Source organism: Siniperca chuatsi, linkage group LG20, assembly GCF_020085105.1.
Source record: "Siniperca chuatsi isolate FFG_IHB_CAS linkage group LG20, ASM2008510v1, whole genome shotgun sequence".
NCBI classification, from domain to species: domain Eukaryota; kingdom Metazoa; phylum Chordata; class Actinopteri; order Centrarchiformes; family Sinipercidae; genus Siniperca; species Siniperca chuatsi.
Window position 1 is genome coordinate 19,579,149 of NC_058061.1, and position 16,852 is coordinate 19,596,000.

The 16,852-nt window shown below is 41.7% G+C and overlaps 1 protein-coding gene across 2 annotated transcripts in view; it reads left to right on the forward strand.

Annotated features, from left to right (window-relative positions):
* Positions 1 to 15,979, forward strand: part of spata20 (spermatogenesis associated 20) — a 43,661-nt gene extending 27,682 nt beyond the window's left edge. For both annotated transcript variants that reach the window (XM_044179330.1, XM_044179329.1), the window contains exon 16: positions 15,008 to 15,979. In XM_044179330.1, the coding sequence (XP_044035265.1) occupies positions 15,008 to 15,202 (195 nt within the window). In that variant the 3' untranslated portion in view covers positions 15,203 to 15,979. The remainder of the gene's footprint in view (positions 1 to 15,007) is intronic.
* Positions 15,980 to 16,852: the final 873 nt, after the last annotated feature.

Consider the following 16,852-nt stretch of genomic DNA (forward strand, 5'->3'; position numbering starts at 1 on the left):
GTTGTATTTGGTTTTTAAAATTGTTATAATCACAAAAAATAACTTATATGTGAATATCATCTCTCTTAACTAATATCCATTATTGTTGAATAATTTTTTTAGCAATAGCTGTAAACTAATATACGCTGTGTTTGACAGCATATATACACATACAGTGGTGTGAAAAAGTGTTTGCCCCCTTCCTGATTTCTTTTTTTTTTTGCGTGTTTGTCACACTTAAATGTTTCAGATCATCAAACAAATTCAAATATTAGTCAAAGATAACACACGTAAACGCAAAATGCAGTTTTTAAATGAAGGTTGTTATTATTAAGGGAAAACAAAATCCAAACCTACATGGTCCTGTGTGAAATAGGGACAAATTTGTATAAGTCTTCTTCAGTCTTATTAACATAATCCAGTTAGCTATTTTATGGATCAAATTCAAACTAATAAGGCTTCAGCCTGATTGAGGGTGTTGGCCTCCGTCTGCTAATGAGTGAAGTAATGGTAGAGCTGAGGACATGAGGGGAATGGAGTTCTAAAGGCCTCATACAGTGAAGGATGAGAAAAGACATGATAGTGACCAGAGAAAGACACTGGTCTCTACCACTGGGACCAATAAGATGCTAAATGAGAAAGAGAACCACACTTAAACTAGAACAAGAGTCGGTGTCACTGAATCCTCCCAAGAGGGCAACAGCATTTCTTTATTACTAAAACAAAGGTTTAAAACAAAAATCAGCATGTTGCATGAAAGTGCCTGGAAAAAGCTGGCTTCATTGTGTTTTCTTAGACGCTGAATCTAAAGAGGAAACAGTGCTCTGTTTGTGTGTGTGTGTATACGCTATACACTTTGTGTGTGTGTGTGTGTGTGTGTGTGTGTGTGTGTGTGTGTGTGCAGAAGCCAGACCCCAAAAAAAGACACTTCTGGACAGGTCTGTCAGAGTGACACGACAGATCCAGATTTTGTTCTGATGAGCCTTCATTGAGCCTCAGAGTGAGATGGAGGGGGATATGGGTAAGGAGTAACTGAGACAGAGGAGGGAGTGTGTGTGTGTGTGTGTGTGTGTTTAGTGTTGTGCTGGATCACCACTTCTTAGCCCAGTCAAGATAGTTGATGCTAATTGCTAACTGCTAACACACACACACACACACACACACACACACACACACACACACACACACACACTCATTCTTGGGGCTGAGACACAACCCTCCCAGAGGAATAGCACCACTGCTTGCTTGCAGCAGCTGTGAGACACACACACTCTCACAAACACACACTAGCAGGCAAACACTTTTCCTGATATAGTATGTGCACAGGCATATACCCAAATAGCAACAGATGCAACACATAAACATACTCTGGTGCACATGCACACATGCAAACTCTGAGAGCAGCAGAAAAAAATACACAGTTAGATAATGGATAAGATTAACTGGAAGAAAAGCAATTAGACTGGTGGAGAACTGGAATCAGTATGAGAAAGATAAAGGATAAAGTGTATGATGGAGTCAAGAGGGTGAATTATGTAACTACTGTGGGTGGGAAGAGATCGAGGGATGTTAAATGAGATAAACAGAAGAGGTACAAGGAAGAGTGAGTGAGGGGATTGTGCTGCACGTTACATTAGGTAGCTATGAGTAGAGAACATGTCTAATTTAAATCCAATTACTCCTCACCTGTTTACCTGGTTCGAGGCCAGCGTGCTCTAATTGTTCTGAATGAGTTGCTCAGAGCCCAACTCATGCTAATCTGAACACACACACGCACACACACACGCACGCATTCTGAGATCTTCACTTCATTTAATTTATTTACTATTTAATTCACCACGAGACTCTGCTTCTCATTTCACCCCAGCACTCAGAGCTTCTGCTGCACTTTTGCTTGTTGAAATCAATTAAGGCCCTAACAGTCATACTGAAACATCGCTCTTGATTATAATTGCTGCAATAAATTGTGGCAAATTTTTCTATTACACAGAAATATAGCTTGATTAGAGTTGGGTCGAGGTTCGTTGATTGTCAAGGCTCTGAAATTTTGAGAGGAAGGAACACAACTAGAGATGCAGTCTCTCCAGCAATAATTCTTTAAGGGACTTTCTCTCCCCTCCCTTCCCCACACTCCTCCTTACCTATTCTACTGCCCTGTGTGTGTGTGTGTGTGTGTGTGTGTGTGTTTATAATCTTTCTGCTCTTTGTCTCCCTCGTATGGAAGTGTGAAATGGTGTATGCAAGGTGTCAGAGAAGGGGAACAGTAACAAATGTGCGCACAGCCAAGTGTCAGGAAACACACCGACAACTTATCAGTTTTTCTCTGGACATTTTCAGCAGTTAGAAATGTTGCTAACAACAACAACAATAAATTACTCTTTTAGAAGTAAATTTGTATGTAAAACTCCCTTACCACTTTTTTTAATGAATGCTACATGATGATAGACAGTTAATGGCTCTAAGTAATATGACACATGGAATACCAGTGAGGAATGGCAGTTAGTAACAGTAGAAACACTAACCTGGGGCTGGTTTCACAAATATATCTTAGACTGGTCTGTAGGGTTAGAACAGTCTTAGTCATGGTTAGCCATCCTACCTCCAGACTAACTCAGAACTAAGAGCCTTGTTTTCATGCACCAAATGACAAAACAGAAGAAAACATGGAGTTTTAAGAGAGCGCAGTAACCTGTTGGGAATATACAGCAGTGAGGACACCGTCAGTCATTTTCATTTGTCCAAAGAAATAATCCTGAGTCTCACTGAGGAGTTAGCAGAAGTACTGATCCCTGGCACATAAGAAGCCACAGCAGCGCAGATCTGCTACACTGATGTCGATACCCGTCCTACGTCTCTGACGGGTTCAAATCCGAAAGGACATAGTAAACTCAATATCGACACACCCCTTGATTTTTCCTGATAATGCTACATTGTGAACTGCAAATCCTTGTTGAAATCATAGAAATAAACAAAAGAAACCTTGCTGTCAAAAAACCTTTTTCTTACCGTCTGCGCATATATTTCTCCAGCACCAAACGGGAAGCAGCAAACCGTGTAGTTACTTTGGTTACGTCCGAAAAAACTGACTATCTTTGTGAAACCGGCCCCTGGATTATATCAGTAAGCCAGTTCTTGCAGGTGGTAAGAAACTACATTACAGTCGGAAAATATTAGGTTTGAACTGAAACCATGTCTACGAGGCTAAAGCGCTGACTTTTAGCTTTAAAGGTGTTTGAAGGTGTTCACATCCATATTGGATGAACAGTGTAGGACTCAAAGCCCTTTTTATATTTTGGCCCCCTGATGAGGACCATAGTTCTTTTTCACAGAAGACATTTCGACGTGTGATAGTAAGAAACGCACAGGTGTTCATTCCAATCCTGAAAAATAAATTCTCTGTTTTTCTCCTTCTCGTTTCTCTATTGGCGCTTTATGGAACACATTTACACAAAATGGAAACCATCCAGCATCAAGTATAATGATTTGCATTAATAGAACACGTTTTTTTTTTTCTGTGTTCTCAAGGTTGTTCTGGTAATAAAACAACAAAGCATCTTGGCAGAAGCGTTGACAGTGGTTCAAAGTATGAATTTCTGTCAGTGCAAGATTTCCGTGTGTGGTCTTGAGTTGAAAAATGTTTTACAAGGACTATAATTCCAATTGTGAATTCCCATTGTTGTTAGCCTGAATGCCTCTTATCAGTGCTGCTTATTAATCAGTCTCAACTGTGCTTTTGCCCCCAAGAACTATCCAAGTAAGTCTTCTTGTCTGTGTTACACAATTAGTGTCACAGGGAGCAGGCTCTCTCTGGAGTGCACTTAAGTAAGAAAAATGAGTGGATGTGATAGGGAAAGGGGAGGAAGGTGTCTGTGGCAAGTGTTAAGGAGGACCAAAAGATGCTGGTGTTAGTGAAAGATGCTTGGGGCAAAAAGAGCAATAGATATTACAGGGATTTTGAAGGATTTAAGAACCAAGATGGAAGAATTCCTGGAGCGAGATAACTGTAAGTAGCCAAGTTTCCCATTTATTCCTGCTTCCGTGCCCTTCTACTTATTTCCTGATCACATTTCCCTAGAGAGGACGAAGAGAACAGGACAGAGTGGAATAGAGGATAGGTAGGAAAGGAGAAGGAAGGCAGCAGCATGGCTATTAAGAGGAGAGAGGGTCCTTTTGGAAGCATCTGTGGAGAGAGACGGCCGCGAATCCCTAACAAGACCTCAGAGACCTGGGGAAGAGTTAGCAGGGTGACGGGGTGGGCAAGCAGAGGGAGGGAAGGAAGGAGACGGGTGGAGATGGAGAGCCTAGTCAGAGGCTAACTAGCACTGGTAACAACACAGTGCAGAGGAGGATTAGCGCTAGGTAGTCTCACAGTCCTCTTCAGTGACCTTTGACCTCCCTCACTTCAGTCTGCTGCCTCGTTACCCCTCTACATCTTTCTCCCGTCCACCACAGTCCCTCTGTTCTCTCATTACAGGCTGCATGTGTGCGTATTTGTCCGTACGCAGTGTGTTCTCGGAATTGATTCTCCTGTTCTCTGTAAATGACCTGCTAAGCCCAACAGCCAGTCAGAGAGCAGAACCCAGGTTGATTGACAGCTGTGGGAAAGGTCCCAGATGGCTCCTGTCGCAGGAAAGTGCTTCCCAGGCAGATTGTAATGCATTCAGATAGCCACTCTTCCTCTTTCTCCTGCTTTTGCTCTCTTAGTTTGCACGACATCATGCTTTAAAATTCCCTTTCCCATTGACTTTAACATTTATCTCACTCCAGTCTTCATAGACTTGTTAATCAGAAATTTCCCATATCACTCCATTAAAAGATTTTCTTTCCCCATCCTTCCATCTAGTATTTCCACCATGTGCCAGTAGATCCATAAAGCTATGGGGGAGGTGCATGTACTCTCAGGATCCAGCAGAGTGGACAGCTTTAGTGGTGTTGTTGGCGATATAATCCTCTCCCTGTGGTTGTATCTGCATGTCTGATGCAGTCGTGCTTGACGTTCCATGTTTATCCGTATCTCAGCATGGTAAATAAAACCCATGCTGAACAGATAAGACGCCTGTGTACATGCATTTACACACACACACACACACAGTTTTCTCTGTCACTCTCTCTTTATCTTTATAAGCTGTGAATGTTTTCCTCCGATATAATCAGGGATGTAGTGGGGGTTAACAAAATTGTCCAATTTTAGTTTAACCATTGTTTTATTTGTGACGGAGGGTTTTCTTTAGGCTGCAGACAGAAGCGGGACTCACATATTTTGTTAGATGTTGAGTTAATGATGGATGTGGATTTTCAAAAATAACACCAGTTGAATCACCAGTATTAACATTTCAGTTATTTTCAATAGCATACTTTGCAAATGAAATCAAATGTTGCAAATATTCTACTAACTTAACCTAACTTAATACTGTTAATGGGCAAGAACATAGAAATGGTTAAAAAAGTCATTGCTCCTTTACAACTCATTAGTGGCTACATAACCCAATTTCATGATTTATTTCAAAATCTGACTTTTATTTTCCATTTTACAATCTGTTGCTCCCTGAATAAGTGGCCCATTTTAGGTATGGATTGGAAAGTGAAAAGTACTGTTTTTAACAACTTTAAAACATTGTAAAAACGTTTTTTAAGCAAAAGAGTGGTCTCAAAGCTTCATGCAAACTATTAAAAAGAACAGTTTAAAAACTATTATAACTAAACAGTTTGTGTGGTCATAAATAGTGGAAACACTCTATGCTAAGCCAAAATCTCATTGGCAGTCGAAGGTAAGAAACAGTTCTGAGCTGTTTGTTTATTGTCATTGCCAAGACTCAGTTTGCATCAATATTTCAGGCATTAATAACCAACTGATCAACTGATCATGTATTTGTGATTGATTTACAATTAAACTTACCTTAAAATTCAGTTAAATGAATCATTTAAGATCAAAATAAGTATAACAGTATTTCACTTCAGGTTACACTGATCGTCTGATTGCAAAGAACTTAAAACAAGTCTTGTTTTTACTACCCCATACATGGACAATGTATCCCGGGGATACAAACATTTCCAGTCCAGTCATTTGCCAGAATTACGTAAATTAAATTCATTTTTTACATCAACATAAGCTGTTAGTCAACCAATATTTTAAAAATATAACCTCTTATGAAAAAACCCCCTGTACATATAGTTGATCCCAGAGTGTGGACAGCCAGTCTCTGACTACAGTACTAGAGCCAAATCCCCAATCAGCGTGTATCGATGAAACTAAAAAAACCTCTATTTAGGTTAGGTCCAACATCTGTATATCTCTCAGACGTCTGACACCATTTATACATGACTAAACGATTTCTTTTCAAATATAAAATTGCAATTTCAAAGAATTACATTTTAAAAATCACAAGAGTGACAGTTTTATTTACACTATAACTCACATTATTTAAAAGGTATTAAGAAGCTGAGGAAGTGAAAGACTTATTTGACGACCGTCAATTATGCTGATAAGAATGACACCTGTTGCCAGCGAATATAGTCAGCAGGCAGATAGTGAATACACGTCATATCATTGTGTTAACCTCAGCATTTACAAAGCTCTGAACCGGGGCCTGTGGGATTCAGAGCTGTGAAAATTGTCAATCTCTAAAGCTAACATTAACGTTAGCTTAAGCCGCTACACTGCAGAGCTGTAAACACTATTACAAGGGGTCATGGATTAAAATGTCATAATTTTATTTGAAAATTATTTAATTGTAAACTATATTAAGCAATGTAAGCTTTACCACTGATGTAATAGCTCACTAAATGTCGGCTTAATTTGTCTTTTTTTTTGTATACAAAACTAGTTATGTTTACTCTGAAGTTGAGGAAGTTGTTGAAGAACCCTGGGAGGACCTCAGCGACAAGCAGCTGCATGGTTATATTTGATTCTTTTCTTAAAGAAACAAGATAAGTTTGTGATTATGCCTGATACAAACTTATCTTGTTTAATATTATACATACCACCAATACAGGAATTCACATAAAATAATCACACGTTAAATTATAATTGCTATGTTGTTCCGAAAAATTAGCAGTTCCATTTTTTTCTTTTCATTGTTCAGCCCTAGACTGTGCCAACAAATATTTGAAGCCAATGTATAGTAAATTATTTATCGATAGATTATTCTTTTCATGCAATCTAGTCTAAACTAAAATAATCTTTCCCTGAAAACACGACGTAAAATGGTCTGTGATACTGGAGTACATTTCTTTTCTGGCACAACACTGTTTCTCTACATTTTATCAAATGGTCATTTTCTTCTGCGCCTCTTTCTTCTCATCCTCCCACTGTAAACACAGCATCATGCACTCACCGGATCATTAAAGACAGCATATGTCTGTGTACACATACATTACTGTAGCATGAACTGAGATGTGGGCTAGTGCACAGATGACTCCACAGTGTGATGTAACAGCCCTCATGTTCCAGCTGGTAATACTTTCACACACGATATAGGACTCAATCTCTCTACACCTGCCTAAGTTTACAGTTTCCTGCGATGAGTTGGAAAGAAAGCTGAATTTTTTATCTTATTTCCCATTCGGACCTGCTGTGTGACCGAGGGCTAATGAAACACCTCTTATGGAGTCAAGCAGCCTGTGAGCTCACACATACAGACAGTCGCTAGTGGTTCTCAGTGTCTCTCAGCAGCATCGCCCTGACTGTAAAACTATGACCACCTGAAACAGGAGCCAAGGCCTGTAATTAACTAAGTGTCTTCAGTCCATTTATTATCAAAATGTTTTTGTATTTTTGCAAAGTTTTCTTGATGAAACGTTGTTAAAACATTATAGTCAATACCAGTGTCTAATCACTTTCATAGCATAAGTCTATGAAGGTTCAGCCCAATTAGAGTCTGACCGCTACAGGAGTTTTGAGGCTGATACAGGTATCGATATGCACTGATACCAGCCAACCTCATTTCAGTAGTGGCCCTGCATTACGGTGGAGTAAACAATAAAAAATAAAATGTCTTCAGTGAAAACTCGAGTCGAATGATTTGGATTTACAAACCGGTGCAGAACAGGTTGTATTTATGAGCCGTGACCAAATCTGTTTCTATCTATTTCTTACTTGCTCCGTTGTCTGACAACAGAAACAGAAAAGGCTTTATTGAAACACAGTATCGGTCATCACAGAGAGCAGGAGGAGACTTAAGGGTGGTTTAACGGGCTGAGTAACCGGCTGTGTCTGCCTGGCGGGGCTGTGCGGCAGTGAAGTTAAGGAGACACCCTTCTGTCCTCTCTAACTTTCTCTGCAATCACTCATTTTAAAAATACCATTAAGCTGCTTCCATGTGGTTTGTGTCAGATGGTCACGGCGCAGCAGCTTGGATGGCATTAGAGCCGGGATCTTCAGTCCACGAGTGATCTGAGCTCACACACTTCGTCTGTGTTCCAACGGCTATCGAACTATTACCAAGATATTTACAGCTTTGTTTATACACAAACCTGTGTGCGTAAAACCCAGAGCTTAGCATGAGTGTGTGTGTTTCACACACAGGCTCCCTCCCTCTCTTTAACCATTTAACGGTAATTAAAGAGCGTTTTGATATTTTTAATGGTGCACTATTTGCCACACCTGCCTTGAAACAGTCCCCTCATAGTCTAGAAGGTTTAAGCCCTGGATAAAGTGAAGTCTTACCTCAAACCACCCGCCAGACCTTCACTGCCGGCAGCAGTTAACATTTCCAATACAAAAACAGACCATAGGTGCGAATGCGCCTCTCTTTTTCTCTGATTGTGCCGACGCGCACTCGTGGTTTCCCCACGAAAGTCAAATATTTCCCAGACTTTAAATCAGATTTCAGGATGCAGGATATAGTCTATATTTAAACCGGCCATCCAAATTTTGACTAAGCGTTGAGCTAAGCAGTCAATCACAGTCAGGTGTAACCACGCACCAGTCCGAGAAATGCAACAGCACAGCAAGCAGTACAGTACATTTTTTTATAAATTGGTGATGCAAAAGCATGTAAGCATGATAAACCACGATCACGGGCCTTTTTCTTTGCTTCACAGTTTTTTAAAACCTATAGGCTACAGGTGTACTGTACAATCTCAAAGCCTTCGGTGTGTGAATGTGTGATGAGCAGTTGGCATCTGCCATCAGTGTATGAATGTGTGTGAATGTGATATGTAGTTGAAGCGCTTTGAGCGGTCGGAAGACTAGAAAGGCGCTATACAAGTACAGACCATTTACCGTTTACGTGACATCCCAAGCCATAGTGCTGTAGTAGGTTTACCTGTGCAAAGCTCTGTGTAAGCTGAGCGCCCCGTACCATACTGTAACACAGGCCATGCTGCGTCACAAATGCGCTGCAACCACAGCAAAGGTGCAGCATTCTCACGGTGGGGTGGGCCACTTTTAAGTGCTACTACTGTAGTGCACACATCACAGATGGGAATAACCAATGGCTGACAACTTCACACACACACACACACACACACACACACACACACACCCACACACACCCACACCCCCAGCTGGTTAACTGCCTCTGTGTCAGTTGGAACAATAAATTCATGCCCCCTGGACAACACTAATGTAGGGGGCGCTATCACAGCAGAAAAATAAATAAAACTGAAATTTCATGTTTTTGGTAACGTAATACAGAGGGGAATGTTCATAAATCTGAAAAACGTCAGTGAGAAATAAAGATTTTCTGACAAGGTGGTAGCACTGGGAGCTAACCGGCGTGGGAAGTCAAACCGCTCAAACTCCCACAAGTTACCACTGCACAATAACCAGGGATTGGTCAACTTTTGCCTGGGTTGCCGGGGTGATGGTGTCCTGAAATATCAATGTCCTTTTGTAGCAAGTGCATCAGAAGATTTTTAAAAATACCTACAGACACAATCTTCCACTTTAGTACCTGAAGACATGGCATTTACTTAAAATCTTTCCCATGCGGGATAATTCAAGACCGCTGGCCTTGTCCTCATAACGCTCATATGTCAGATTTGATCTCCTTAACGTTTTTAACTTGACATGACTTTTATGACTTTAGCAAATGAGAATTCCCTTTCATCCTAAATGCAACACAAGTTGATGAAGTATGTCGTAGGTGTCAGGGTCTGATCGAGGAGACAGGCTGTTAATTCTACTGAGACACCAAGGCGTCCTCACATGTCTCTGCTGACACTGGTGATTTAGTGGAGAGGGTCCTGTAGAGACTGTCAGCAGCTGAAAACTGATGCTCAGCGTGACAAAGGACAGAGCACACCGCCGGAACAGGCTCGCCCACTCACTCTCGCTCAGGTCGGAAGACACACAAGTGTGCGTGTGTGTGTGTTTTGGATTCTTCGTTAGGGCTCAATGAAAGTGTTTGAAACTGCATATAAGAGGGTTTTCTGACATTTAAAACCAAAACCTATTTGACCTTTTTATGCTCAACAACGGCAACTTGGTTTAGTTCAGTAGTTTGTTTTTTTTTTCAGTGGAAGACACACTATATCACAGACCGAGCTAGACAAAGGCACAACGGTAATGTACAAAACATAGCAATGTGTTCCTCAGACGTGCATGAACGTAGAAATGAAAGATAATAAGATAATAATTGCATTCACAATTTTACAACTTACTTTCACTTGTGGTTATAGCATCAATAAACAGTTTCTCAGTTGATTTTCCAGAAAACTATCATGGTATACTGTACATCCATGTGGTGATACTATGATGGAGGAATTTATCTTGAGATTTTTTATCCCTGTAGGATCGCACACTAGAGTTACATAACTTTGGGAATTCAGACATGTGCAAAAGTAACTTTTCCTCCATTCTTCTATTCTGTAAAATGTTTGCTGCCATAACTTCTGCCTCCTGTTAATGACAGAATCCCATTGGACGTGTATTCTGGAGGTCTGCGTATTTGGGGCTGGGCTAAACCTAGCACGAACTCAGCATAGTGTGCGTGGCTATGGCTCACACAGCTGTCCAAAGCCGTCTCTGGCGGTGTTGAACTTATGCTTTTAGTGTGAACTGGGGTGAGATCTGGTGACTGCAGAGGCCGTAGCATATGATTCACATCATTTTCAAACCATTCAGTGATCCCTGCGTTTAGTTTCTTTGCCGTCTTCCCTCCTTTCAAATGTCTCCTGCCTCATTTTTTCTCCAGTGCTCTCCCCTCACCCTCCTCCCCTTCCTCTCTCTCCTGGTGAATATTCAGTTGAGCGAATGAAGCTGATGGTGAAGTTGGTGTCAACGGATGACTGACAATGTGTGCGGCGCATGTGGCCCCGCTGCACCGCCTCCCATCACCCAAATTTTGTGTCCGATTGTGACTATGTGTGTGTTTCTGGCCTGGGGCGGCGGTCCAGATGTCAGGTTGTTATGATGACTGAGCAGGTCCCTTCGTGTGTGTGTGTGTGTGTGTGTGTGTGTGTGTGTGTGTGTGTGTGTGTGTGTGTGAGAGAGAGACAGAACAGAATGAGAGGGATGGAGGAAGTAAATCTCCTCACGCTTTCCTGCGCACGGCACTATTTTACAGCCACCATCATCACTCTTCCTCAGGTATGACAGTGGCTCTCAAAAACGTGTTTGGTGTGTTCATTGTATTTCATTGGCTCCAGCTAGTGTTAGAAACCGAGGGGAGAGAAAACATTAAAATGGTTCCTGAAGATGTGTTTGTGTGTTACTGTCAACACAGGTACTCTGTGTTCTTTTAGAGTGTCTGAGCTCGACTGGTTTGGCAGAGTGAGAGAGGAAGAGTGGGAGGGAGCTGTCAGTGTAGGGACATTTAACGGGTGGGAGTTGTGTGTGTGTGTGCGCGTGTGTCTGTGTGTGTGTGTGTGTGTGTGTGTGTGTGTGTGTGTTGATGTGTGTTTGTTTCAGGGTTGCCCAGTGTATGAAGGGATTAACCCTGTGGGAGTTTGACTGTGCTCTCATGTGTAGCCAACTGTGCTGTCTGCGGCAGCTTCACACACACACACACACACACACACACATTTTGCAGTACACAGAATACAGGACCACACATTTTGCATTCACTTCATCACATTCTATTCACAAGCCTTGTATATACATTCACACATAATCTGTCTCTCTGTCTGTTGCTCTCTTTCTCCATCACTCTTCCACACACACTCGTCCTGTCCGGTCCCCAGGGGTGTGTGCGGACAGTGTTGTTGTGACACAGACAGACTACAGCGTGACCTTAAGGTTGAGGGCGCGTGGCTGGATGTGGTCTGGGCCCAGGGAGGGACTGCATGAAGCTGACAAGCAAAAAGAAGAGTCAGGAAAGAGAGGAAAAAGGTTCGGCTATGGCAGGGAAATCCTCCTCCTGTCTCCATAGCAACGGTCACACCATTATAACCACATTCCATCACACTCCTTCCCAGTCTTCCCCTGTGTGGTTGTGTGTGTGTGTGTGTGTGTCTTAATGCCTTAAAAATGTTTACAGCCAACCCTCTACAGCAGTCTGTGTGAATCCATAGTTTCCTGTGTTTCAGGTTATTTATACTCTGAGCTGTGTCTAACAGGTGTTCCAGCTTCACTGTAGAGAATAAGAAACAACGGCATCACTTCATCATCCCCTAAGGAGGAATTTTATTTACCAGGCAGCACATTTACTAAAACAGAAATGCCTCAGCGCTGCAAAGACGGCCTTCAATGGCAGCAGACAGGCGGTGTAACCCATTGATAGTTTCCCATTGATAGCATTAGAAGTGCAGATGGCAACCGGCACAAATGAGCGTCTAAATGGCTGAGTGGAGCACTTGGGGCACATTAAGATGGCCGTTGAGTGAGAACATGAGGCTCATTGAGACAGGATGGAGAGGATGCAAACAGTTCTACATGATGGCGTGGGTGAATGCTGGCTGGCAGTCTTACAGGGGACAGAGGAGGAGTGTCTGCTCTAATGGCCGAGGCTTGATTCAGGGTGAAGGCAGGTACATGCAGAATTAGGGGTACCTGACGATCCTGTCTCTTTTAGCCACCGCTACATGGGTACATGGCTTGGTATGAATAGGTTGGGTGCAGTCGTACTGGGTAGAGTGGGCTACAGATTATGGGGACCATCCTGGTAACCAGAAAATCACGTGGTCAACTAACATTAACGCGTACCCACATACTCAGTTTCTTTTTTTTTTTCTTTTTTTTTTAAATGATACTAGTGCCGATATGATACGTGAGTTTTGGTACTGATACTGAAATTCTTTTTTTTTAAAGTCCATTTTCTTCTGTTTTACGTTTGTAACTTCAGTGATTGTGTGTTGGGTTTTGAACGCTGCCAAAACGTGGCCTCACTCAACACTGTGCCTGAACACATTCTGTGTTCTAATCCTAAATCTGATTAAACATTTAATACAATCCTCACACATGGACAAAATGAAGAAGTTTTTGATTTGATCCAGTGTCTGAATTATTTGGAGTTTCAATATAGTGTATACTGCAAGGTGTATTGAAATGGACATTTTCTGCATTGTGTCTAGCTCTGATAATCAGTCAAGCCCACAGTCATCAGTATTTGTGTACCCTTCAGTCCACCATACATTGACATACATGTCTGTACTTCTCTGGCAACTTCATCTGAGAAGAGATGCATCACCGGACCCCTCTCCTCATTCTGTCTTTCTGTCTCCTCCTCCTCTCCCTCCTTTTATCACTTCTGTCTGTGCTCATTGTTTATGTTGTCATCTCTCGCTCCGTTGTGAACCAGGGGTGGTGCAGGGCCAAGAGGAAATGACACGTGTTTGACAGGAAGCCGCCTTTGGGACTGACAGGGCAGCCCTCTTTAACTTTGCTCTGCTGCCTGTCCAAGAGCACTAATACACATGTACACACACACCCACACACACACACCAACAACAACATAAGCAGATATAAAGACAGGCAATCATCCTCCATTTTGTCACCTTTAGCCACATTTCCACACTTATGAAAAGAACCACATATCCATCCACACACCTTTGTCTTTCTTCAGTTGTGGGCATGAGACCATGGCAGCTACTGACCCAAGATTGAATGTTATTTTTAGGAAGGTTGTTTTGGTTTGTGTGAAAGCTTATGTGTGTTTGTATAAGACATTACTTAGCTGTATTAATGAAAAATAGAAAGGGATCACTATCAAAATTGGGGTCCGTCCCTTGCTTCATACAGTAACAGTTAATAGACAATAACTAATAGACAAAAGTGGATCTGTAGTATGGAGCCCCCAAACTGACAAGAACACTCTTTAGTTTTCTGTTTAGTTATTTTTTTTTGTCTAAGCACATGATTAATCATCTCTCTATTTTACCCACACAATATTTCCAGTTTTCCTAATGCTAATACAGTGTGACTTGCTAGCTTAACTGAAAACACTGGTCGCTAAACATACGGAGCACCAGCATTTTCAGCTAGCTACCTTGCTGCAGCTAACTTTCTTAATAAAACCACACCAGCCAGTGGAAGTAATGTTAATCCACTCAATAATCATTTTATTGTACAGCATACTGCTGTAGCATCACTGTATAAACTCTTATAACAGCTGCTAAAGCTTTTTATTCAGTAGATCAATCTTAGCTTTCTAAAGCTAATTAGAATTACCATGCTTCTATCTTCATAACGTTATCTTCATCTTCAAGTGTATGTACAGTCTCAGACTGATATTAACGTTTTGCACATGTGTGCGACTCTTCTTTCATAGGTCAAATAAACTAATATAAACACTTCTAATTTGTGTTAGCTAACTAACTTTGTTGAAAAATACAGCAAGCTAGTTAATGATAAATGCAAAAGTGAAATAAATTAACTTTCAATTTATTTTATCAACTGATTAGTGTTCAAGGAAAATGTGAAGCCTCTATTTTATTTACTAATAAAATAAACTAACAGTTATTTATTTATGTAGTCAGTTATATTTTTGTCTCATTTGAGAACTCGTTTTTTGCCTTTTAGCAGTTTTGGGGCTCCATAATGTAATGGTAAATAAGGAAAATAAGAAATGTTTATTTTTTACGTATTAAACTGACCCCCTTTTTCTTACATTTCTTCCTCCTTCACCCCTCCTTCCCTCTCTGGCAGGTCTTGATGCTCATTGACGACGATGCAGACAGTTTCCTGTGCCAGCGTCTGCCCGTCCTCTCCTCCATGTCCCAGCAGGGTGGTGTCGCCACAGCCTACGTCTGCCAGGACTTTACCTGTTCTCTTCCTGTTACTGACCCCCAGGAACTACGCAGGCTACTGCTGGACGGGACCACGGAATTGCAGGCAGAATGATGACTGAATTAAAGAATGCCAGTGTATAAAAAGTCGATACTCTACATTGGTAGGAATAGTTACAGTACCATGAGGTGACTGGGGCTTCTGTCCTTCATTCCAGACCTGAAACTCCAGCCTATTCTTTATTAGCAATACCAGCTAAGTAGCAGGCTTTTTAGCAGGCTTTCAGAGACAATTGATCAGTGGAGCTATATTGAAATTCAGGTGTACAAATGTCCTTATAAAGAAATATGCAGCAGTGGCAGCCTACTGAAAATATGCAGCACTTGTACAAAATGTCCTGGCTTGACTGTTAGCCCAGAAGTAAACTACAGACTCTTAATAGACTATGACCTAAGACCACTTGGATGAATTGGGCCGACAATATTTTACAGATGAACCAATCTGCCCTGTTGTCCTCTCCTAGCCCTGTGTTCCAGCTCCTGCATTCATGTCACATGGATCTGACAGTGGAGGACTGTGTGTGTGTTTCAGTGTATGAAAAAAAGTTGGTTTGCAGGTTTGTATGTACATTATTTTTTAAAGTTTATCGCGTGTGCATTTGATTTCATTTGTAATAACATCACAGTGAACAAGCTGCTCTCCTATGATCCTCTGTTTACCATCTGCTCTCACCCCTGCTTATATGTCTGTTATCTCGAATTCCACGGGAGAGGATTCTTCTCCACTGCTGCAGAGACTCATGCCTCGTGGCTTTTATCTTGAGTTTTAGACAACAACAATACACCGCATATATACGCACAACCCTGAATAATAAAGATATTTCCCTTATAAGCAGTGCCCATTTCATTTTTTGAATGGATGCTTCTGTTTGAAGTTATTCTCTGGGTGCACAGTCATTGTCTTGAAACAAGGCTTTATAAGTGCGATCACTCAAACACAATTGGAAAAAGTTGCTTGATTTAAGATTCCGTTTTCTGTTTTTAGCTTTAAGACTTAAGGAATACTAGAAGAGATGACACAGTATGTTGGAAATTTTTGTGACATATTTATGATATTTATGTTTTTTCTCTCAGTCCAAGATCAGAAAACTCCATCAGGAACGGAGTGAAAGTGTCCCAGCAGTCTGTCTTTCTCTTCCTTTGTACTATAAATACTCATCATACAGAGAGAAACCTACTGTTGTGTATTCTGTTCCTCGTCTCTTCCCCCAGCAGGCTTGATGAAGGTAATGTAAACTCTGTGTGACTGTGTGTTGTAGCGAGAAGGGGCACATGGGAGAGAGTGTGTGTGTATGAAAAAGAGATGGAGACAGATGGACTGCTGATGTTGAGACGAGGGAGTTGGTCTCTGAGGGTCCAGCTCTGGGCTCTGGAAGCAAAGGAGAAGAAGAAGACGGAGGAGGAGAAATGCAGCAAATGTGACGTTTCCATCATGACACAGCAGCAGCCTTTAGCCCTCACCTCGGCCGAGAGGTGAAATGAATCGCTGTCTTACCCACCAACGTACTGCAAGATCACCTAGACCATCTGCACTTGTTTACTTTTGCTTTCCCTCCTCTTTCTCTGTCTCTCTCTACTTTTGTCTGCCAACCGCCCCCCTGCCCCTCCTCTCCCTCTCAGATCTGGCGAGGGCCTTGTCGCCTCAAGAACAAGGGAAGTCATTTTGGCAGACGGCTGCTTCTGTGGAAGAAGAAGAAGAAGAAAT